This window comes from Erinaceus europaeus, chromosome 6 (genome assembly GCF_950295315.1).
Source record: "Erinaceus europaeus chromosome 6, mEriEur2.1, whole genome shotgun sequence".
Lineage (NCBI taxonomy): Eukaryota > Metazoa > Chordata > Mammalia > Eulipotyphla > Erinaceidae > Erinaceus > Erinaceus europaeus.
Window position 1 is genome coordinate 4,065,756 of NC_080167.1, and position 9,115 is coordinate 4,074,870.

General features: G+C 52.2%; 1 protein-coding gene across 1 annotated transcript in view; it reads right to left on the minus strand.

The window, feature by feature from the left end:
* Nucleotides 1-9,115, minus strand: part of MYO18B (myosin XVIIIB) — a 69,267-nt gene that overhangs the window by 20,625 nt on the left and 39,527 nt on the right. Inside the window, 1 exon segment of the mRNA XM_060192661.1 lies at nt 25-161. Within this exon segment, the coding sequence (XP_060048644.1) occupies nt 25-161 (137 nt within the window).

Consider the following 9,115-nt stretch of genomic DNA (forward strand, 5'->3'; position numbering starts at 1 on the left):
CCAGACCCCTGCCCTTGGCCTCACCTCTCGTCATCACTGTCACTGGACGCGGCCTCCACCAGGGCCGCCTGCAGGTCTGCTATGCGCCGAATGGACGTCTCCAGGTCACCTTGCAGGGTCAGCCGGACAGCAGCCAGCTCCTCCACACACTTCTCCTGGAGACAGACACCAATCCAGTAATTAAATAAATTAAAATATTATATATATATATATATATATATATATATATATATATATATATATATATATTTGCCGTCAGGGTTATCACTGGGGCTCAGTACCTGCACTACAAATCTACTGCTCCCGATGGTCATTTTTTCTATTTTATTTATTTATTTAAAAAAATATTTGTTTATTTCCTTTTGTTGCCCTTGTTGTTTTTTATTATTGTAGTTATTATTGTTGTTATTGATGTCGTCGTTGTTATTGGATAGAACAGAGAGAAACGGAGAGAGGAGGGGAAGACAGAGAGGGGGAGAGAAAGACAGAAATGGAGAGAGGAGGGGAAGACAGAGAGGGGGAGAGAAAGACAGAAATGGAGAGAGGAGGGGAAGACAGAGAGGGGGAGAGAAAGACAGACACCTGCAGACCTGCTTCACCACCTGTGAAGCGACTCCCCTGCAGGTGGGGAGCCGGGGGCTTGAACCGGGAGCCTTACCCTGGTCCTTGAGCTTTGTGCCACATGCGCTTAACCCCAACTCCCTATTTATTTATTTATTTATTTATTTATTTGCCTTTCTATTTTTATTTGACAGGACAGAGAGAAATTGAGAGGGAGAGGGGAGTCAGAGAGGGAGAGGGAGAGGGAGAAAGATAGATACCTGCAGACCTGCTTCACTGCCCATGAAATGTCCTTCCTGCAGGTGAGGAGTGGGGGCTCGAACCCAGGTCCTTACACACGGGTGATATGTAAGCTTAACTGAATGCACCACTGCCTGGCTCCTTAAAAAAGGTATTTTAAGGGAGTTGGGTGGTAGCACAGAGGGTTAAGCACACGTGGCGCAAAGCACAAAGTGCAAGGACCGGCGTATGGATCCTGGTTTGAGCCCCCGGCTCCCCACCTGCAGGGAAGTCGCTTCACAGGCGGTGAAGCGGGTCTGCAGGTGTCTGTCTTTCTCTCCCTCTTTCTGTCTTCCCCTCCTCTCTCCATTTCTCTCTGTCCTATCCAACAACGACGATGACATCAATATTAATAATGACTACAACAATAAAACAAGGACAACAAAAGCGAAAAATAAATTAATAAATATTTTAAAAGGTATTTTAGAAAAAAATAATAAAATGACTCCAGTGAGGCTGAGTTTATTTCTCTTTCTTTAAAAAAAAAAAAAAGAATGTATTTTTCTTCTCTGACCTTAGTGCTATCCCTCACCTGAAGCTAAGTTTATTTTTTAATTTTTGCAAATTTATTTCTGACCAGAGAGCACTGCACAACTCTGTCTGTTGGCGGGCCCAGGGATCAAACCTGGGACCTCTCACATGCATGCCCTGTGCACCCAGCCGAGCTGGCTCTGAGCCCCAAGTTCATAGTCACTGTACCCGCTGACCAATGAGGGAAGGGAGGCGTGACGTAGTCCAACCCAGATGCCCCGACGAAGCCACGCCCACAAAAAGCTCAGGACTACCCAGGATTGGTCAGAAAGGCACTGACTGCCAGCTTCATTTGCATGAATGGTTTAGCCCCACCCCCTTTATCTATATAATAAGCCCTGGGCTCCCGGCCTGAAGCAGGTCTCTCTCCCTCTCTCCGACCCCGTCCTCTCTCAGTTTGTCTGTGTCCTGTCCAATAAAATGGAACAAATGGCCCCCAGGAGCAGTGGATTCATAGCGCAGGCACTGAGCCCCAGCGATCACGCTGCTGTGGAGGCACCTTCCTTTTGTTCCAAGTCCACAGTTTTTTTTTTTTTTTTTTAGTTCCTTTTTTCTAAATTAAAAATTATTTTAATTTTATTTACCTATTACTGGATAGAGACAGAAAGAAATTGAGAGGGGAGGGGCAATAGACAGGGAGAGAGGCCAAGTGACACCTGCAGCCCTGCTTCCCCCACTCGTGAAGCTTCCCCCCTGCAGGTGGGGACCGGGGCTCGAACCCAGGTCCTTGCACACTGTAGTGTGTGCGGTTAATTGGGTGCACCACTGCCCACCCCCATCAAGCCCAGAATTCTTTAAAAGCACAAGCTCTTTCTGTGACTCGTTAACATTAATAAACTATCCTTTCTGCTCTCTCTGTCTCTGTCTCTCTTACCAGAGCACTGCTCAGCTCTGGCTTTTGATGGTGCGAGGGACTGAACCTGGGACTTTGGAGCCTCAGACATGAAAAGTCTCTTTGCATAACCATTATGCTGTCTCCCTCTGCCCATAAACCATTCTCCTCACATCCCTGGAATGTCTCTTGAATCTCTGCTCAGGGTGACTGTTTCTGCTGTAACACTTTCAACAGGCACAGGATTCAGGTCAAAGATTTTTTTCACTCCCACACAGAGGGTGGCGTGGCCGGGCAGAGGGCCCACAGCAAGGCAGCTATGGAGATGTGAGGGCTTGAGGACCAAGGATGGGCGTGGGGACTGCCTCCCCCTGTCCCCCATCTCCCGAAGACTGGTTTAGGGCTCAGCCAGAGCACCCCGAGGAGACAGGCCCTGGCATTCAGAGGAGGAGCAATCAGCCAGCAATCAACCAGCTTTTCTTGCAAGGAGCCCGCTGATTGCAGAGTGAGTCATTAGGAAAGGATGGGTGTAGGGGGCCCCCAACAGTCTCCTTGGGGCGGGAAGACAAGGGGAGGCACACAGGGACACCCCAGCTAGGACCTTCTGCTCTCCAGGGACCAGGGAACGGGCAGGAAATAGGGACAATGTGACCGGCAGATGTGGCAGGCACAGAGTCAGGAGGGCTGTGCTCTGCAGCCCGGCCTGAGCTTGGCCCTCAGTTCGTGGCCCTCATCGGAGACCAGGAGACCGGGCAGTCGGGGACGGGGAGAGAGCCAGGGCAGATGCACACAGCAGGTGTCAGCTGACAAGCACACTGTGCTGCCCCCAGCCTCCTGCCCCACGCCCACCGAGACAAGTCCAGATTCACCATGTGGTTGGTTCACTGCCTGAAAATCCACTGAGCACCTATCACTCCCAGAATGATGTGTGAGGATGCGAGGTGGCTGGTGGGAAAGCAGTGAATAACGGCAGAGTCTCTGTCGCCCGGCAGCTGAGCCGGAAACCCTGACACTCAGAATTCTGGACTCCTCACAGCTTCCCCTGAAGCCCGCACAGAGGCCGCACAGCCAGCTCCAGCAGCGTCTGCAGACTGCTAGCACACCCGTCTGTCTTTAGCAAGAGGCCACCCACGAGCACATGTGTGCAGTGGCCTTGCTGGGGGCTCTGGCCTGGCCCTGGGGCTGCAGGTGCCGCTGGTGGTGAGGACAGTGAGGGACCTAGAGAGGAGACCCCAGGGCACTTCTCCTTCATCCGTGCTCCCTGGGAAGTGGGGGGACATCTGTGGCTTCCTCCTCCAGGCAGCCAGCTCCACTGGCAGGCCTGTTGACAGGTTACCTGCCCCCCTTGGCAGCTCTGACCTCCCGATCTGTCCTTCCAGCCAAGGGTCGGCTCTTCATCTTCTCCACCATCCAGAGAGTCATGGCCCGACTTACAGTTCCTCGAGTGGAACTTTCTGGAATGGTTTCTTTTAATTTTTTTTAACGCCCCACGGCCCAGGGCCATTGTCCCAGCAGTGGTCATCACCAGGCCACCTTTGACTTGTCTGGTTTTAATTTTGACTTGGAAATGAGACTCCCGCTGCTTCCTGGTCTGCCAACCCACGGCCTGCAGAGAGAGGGGGCTCTGGCCTTGGAAGCTGACCCAAGGGGGCAGTCACTGGCCTTCAAGCTGACCAGCACAGGGGGCTAATCTCCTGCCCTCTGGCCCCACCTGGGCATGTGGTCTCCACCACCATCCGCTTGGGCTCTTAGAGTCTCCAACTGGACTCCTGTCCTCAGGAGACAGCCGTGCCTTCCGGTCACCTCTGTCCCCCTAGGCATGCTCCAACACTCTACTTCCTGCATTTCCGGACACCAAGTCTATCGAGTCCTGCAAAGTCTCTTTCCCTGTCAACCTTCTGGATTCCTCTCTGCCAGCCTCTCGTGCGTTGGATCCCACATGTCAGTAGAGTCCCCCCCCCCCCAGCTCTCCCCTCTCCTCTCCCCTCCTCATGTGTTTCTAAGCCTCCCTCCAGCAGGACACTTTGTCACAAGCCCTGGGCAAGCTTGGGTACCGGCATCTATATATCAGCTGCCACCAAGAGCCCAGCCAGCTGCTAGCTGGGCGGGTGTCACTGTGGACAGCTGTGGCCTGCTGTAGGCCTTCCTTTTCTGTGGCAAGATTTCCAGGGAGGAAGAGGGGCACTCTGTCCGGGGAGGGCATGTGCTGGCATTCACTGTCTGAGCAGGTGGCAGGGGTGACACACAGCTGGAAGCGATGTCATCACCCAGGAGCAGGGCTGGAGAGAGGGCAGAATTCCAGGAAAGCCAGTTAGCACAAACAGGGGGCATCTGTGAACCCATGGACATGGGGGGGTCAGAGAGAGAGACGTGGTCTATGGGGACAGATTCCCAGAAGTGTCAGGCTGGGAATGATTCAACCACTGCTCTGCTTTGAAACTCGGAGCTCCTCTGCTTTTTTTGAAGTTTCTGCAGTATTTTGGGTGTGACTGTGAGGTGGTGATGGTGGTGATGGCAGCGATGATGGTGGTGCTGGTGGTGCTGGTTGTGGTGATGGTGATGGGGGTGATGGTGGTGGTGGTGAGGTGATGATGGTGGTGGTGATGATGAGGTGATGATGGTGATGATGGTGGTGGTGATGGTGAGGTGATGATGGTGGTGGTGATGGTGAGGTGATGATGGTGATGAAGGTGGTGGTGATGGTGGTGGTGGTGGTGGTGGTGGTGGTGATGGTGATGGTGATGGTGGTGGTGGTGATGGTGATGATGGTGGTGGTGGTGGTGGTGGTGGTGGTGGTGGTGGTGGTGGTGATGGTGATGGTGAGGTGATGATGGTGATGATGGTGGTGGTGATGGTGGTGGTGGTGGTGGTGGTGATGGTGAGGTGATGATGGTGATGGTGGTGGTGATGGTGATGATGGTGGTGGTGATGGTGATGATGGTGGTGGTGGTGGTGGTGATGGTGGTGATGGTGGTGATGATGATGGTGGTGATGGTGGTGGTGTTGGTGATGGTGGTGATGGTGGTGATGGTGATGATGGTGATGGTGGTGGTGTTGGTGATGGTGGTGATGGTGATGGTGGTGATGATGGTGATGATGGTGATGGTGGTGGTGGTGATGGTGGTGACGGTGATGGTGATGGTCGTGGTGATGGTGGTTATGGTGGTGGTGGTGATGGTGGTGGTGCTGGTGGTGATGGTGGTGGCAGTGGTGGTCATGGTGTTAATCATGTTAGTGTTGATGCTGATGGTGGTGAGGATGCTGATGGTGGTGGTGGTTCCCAGGCATCTTTTAATAAAATCCTGCCCCTTTCTCTATCTTCAATCCCAAGACCTCCTCCCTTTTCTTTCTGTTGCATAACCTCAGCTTTTCAAAAGACTCTCAAGAGTCCTGGGAGAGAGCTCAGCACCAGAGGCCCGGATATACATGCCTGAGGTCCCCGGGGGGCCAAGTTCGGGTCCCAGCATCACCTGATGCTCTGGCTTCTGTCTCTCTCATAAAAAATAAGTAAATCTTTAAACATGGAAAAGAGAACCGAGAAAGCGATGAATTGTCTTTCACAGCCAGTCACACTTTGGGGACGAAACAGCACAAGGAACCTTCAGAAATCCCAGATCCGCCGAGGCCGCCATCACCTGACAAAGCCCGGTGACAGGCATGCTGTGAAGAGGAACCTCCCCAAGCCACGCAGACAGGCAATTAGGCGTAGCCTAATCTCATCCAAACAATATAAATTGGATATATTTGAATAATTTAATGTACACCTGCCCCAGCCCATCAATATCCGCCCCTCCTTTCTTTTTCTTAAGTAATTAACTTCGTGGCTCTCAGTTCCTCTGATTTCCAGCCAGTGTAAAGTGACAAAGTTCAATGGATGAAGTCTCGGGGGGACAAGATGAGAATCTGCTCCTCTGGCTGCCACCTCGGGACTCCACACATCATCTGTAATTGGTATTAGCACCTTTACATTCTGCTTAATCACTGGCGAACCTGCTTTGAGTGCTGATACAAAGCCACAAGCCCCCGGGAGCCCGGGAAAAAGGCTGAGGTAATATAGTCTGTTATCAAGGTGGCCCACCTCAGAGGCAGAAGCCGGGAGTGCCTTCCATCCGGTGACAACACCTCTCACACTGAGACAAGTGCATGCACCGCCTGGGTTCAAGGCAGCTTGGGAGAATTCATAAATAGGGCTGGGTGGCTGGTCCCGGGTCCCCTTAAGGACCAGGTATCTTTGGCCTGGAAACCTTTGTGGGGAAACAGGTGAGCACATCACCTGGAAGGAGGAGTGATATAATCTCCCCCGCCAGCTCTCTGGGTCATTTCAGAGGAGACAGGGAGCTAGCTGTCCGAGCTCCTGTACTTTATAAACTGCCCCCGGGGATCCCACAGAGCTAACGGGCAGTAATTAGAGGCACTGTCTCCCATGGGGAGAGCCAGGAGAGGTGTTATTTACAGCCTGCCTGTGGCCTCAAGGGCCTCCATCTGGAGCCAGGCCTGGTCAGACACTTCTGCCGCTGCCTGAATGATTCATGGCAGGGCTGGTGCTGGAGGGAGGGGAGCAGCTGTCGGCTTCTGCAGCTCAGACGTCCACTCTGGGCTGGGGGCTGTCCGCAGGCGAGTGGCAGGAGGACTGAGAGCTTGAAAGGGTGGGTCTCTGGGTGACCCAGAGCAGAGAGACACAGAACAAAGCCAGTCACCTGCACGGGACAAGGCAGGGTCGGAGTCTGGGGGCCGCCACCCTCAGCAGATGCTGAGAAAGAAGGGCAGGGGAGACTGAGAGCGGGCATCGGGTGTGTGGGGGTGTCTGGGGTGGGGCTTCGGTTGTTTGGAGGGCATGTTGGCACCCAGTCTCTACTTGGGGGTGGAGGGGGGCGGGTTCAGCTGGTGGAACACAGGACTTGCATGGCCGCAGCTCCTGGCTCAGTCCACGGGACTGTAAATGCCAGCGCTGTTTCCTGGCTTCTCTCTCTGTGATTTTTCACACTCGTATGACATTCCTTTAGGGGACAGGCGGTGGCGTATCCGGTTAAGCACACACAGTACTATGTGGAAAGACCTGCGTAAGGATCTGGGTTCAAGCCCCAGCAGCCCACTTCAGGGGGGATGCTTCACAAGCAGTGAAGCAGGTCTGCAGGTGTATCTCTTTCTTTCTCCCTCTCTATCTCCCCTTCCCTCTCAATTTCTCTCTGTCCTGTCTAATAAAATAGAAGAAAAAGGGGCCAGATAGTGACATACCCAGTTAAGTGCACATAGTTAGAAGCATAAAGATCTGGGAGTCGGGCGGTAGTGCAGCGGGTTAAGCGCATGTGGTACAAAGCACAAGGACCAGCATAAGGATCACGGTTCGAGCTCCACTTGCAGGGGAGTTGCTTCACAGGCAGTGAAGCAGGTCTGCAGGTGTCTGTCTTTCTCTCCCCCCCTGTCTTCCCCTCCTCTCTTCACTTCTCTCTGTCCTATCCAACAATAATGACATCAATAACCACAACAACATTAAACAACAAGGGCAACAAAAGGGAAAATAAATAAATATTAAAAAATTTAAAAAAGAAGCATAAAAACCTGTGTAAGATCTGGGTTCAAGCCCCAGATGCTGTCTCCCTAGCCCTCAAAATAAAAAAGATCTTTATAAAATAAAGTCATGTCACTGTAAACAGAGCTGTCAGCAGGTGAGGAGAGTTGCTCCGTAGCCTCCTGACTCTGCTCCCTGTCCCCCGTCACACACATACTACCAGCACAGCCCCCCTAACCAGGGCAGGGGGGCCACCCCCAGGGGTCTCCAAGATGGAAGGAGGTTCTCCCTGCCAGCCTGTAAGAACTGACTGCTACATTTGGGGGTGGGAGGAATTCTGTGGACCAGTAGTTCAACATAAAAGTGACAAGAAATTCAATGATATGTAAACTTACAATGCAATGAATCATAGTTATTAAAAAGAAGAAATCATTCAGATACCAAGTTGCAGATGCTACCATGGCGTCATCCTGACTTCCCTGGGCAGACGACCTCACCCGTGTGTCCTGGAGCCCCACCTCCCCAGAGCCCTGCCCCACTAGGGACAGACAGACACAGGCTGGGGGTGTGGATGCACCTGCCAACACCCATGTCCAGCGGAGAATCAATGACAGAAGCCAGAACTCCCACCTTCTGCTCCCCATAAAGAATGTGGGTTCATCCTCCCAGAAGGGTATTTGTGTTAGGGGAAGATGACCAATGAACCCCAATTCCATCGGGACCCAGAGAGAGAAGAGGAAAAAAGGAAGGACACTAAGAAGTAGTAACGGGGGGTCGGGCGGTGGCGCAGCAGGTTAAGCGCACGTGGCACAAAGCGCAAGGATCCCGGTTCGAGCCCCCGGCTCCCCACCTGCAGGGGAGTCGCTTCACAGGCGGTGAAGCAGGTCTGCAGGTGTCTGTCTTTCTCTCCCCCTCTCTGTCTCCCCCTCCTCTCTCCATTTCTCTCTGTCCTAGCCAACAATGAAAGACATCAACAATAACAATAACCACAACGAGGCTACAATAACAAGGGCAACAAAAGGGAGGAAAAATGGCCTCCAGGAGCAGTGCATTCATGGTGCAGGCGCTGAGCCCCAACAATAACCCTGGAAGCAAAAAATAATAATAAAATAAGAAAAAAAAAGAATTAGTAACAGGTGTAGGTGTGACTTGGAAAGGAAAAGAAGGCAGGATCATAGGGAAAAAAGGGCAAATATATATATATATAGGTCCGCCATATCTGTGATATCTTGGGAGAACCGATGCAGTTTCCGATAGGAGGAATAAGGGCTCCATTCCCTCCTGAAGGAGGAATGCTTTATGAGTGGTGAAGCAAGGCTGCAGGTGTCTCTCTTTCTTTCTCCCTCTTTATCTCCCCCTCTAAATTTCTCTCTGTCCTACCCAGTATAATAGAAAGAAAAAAA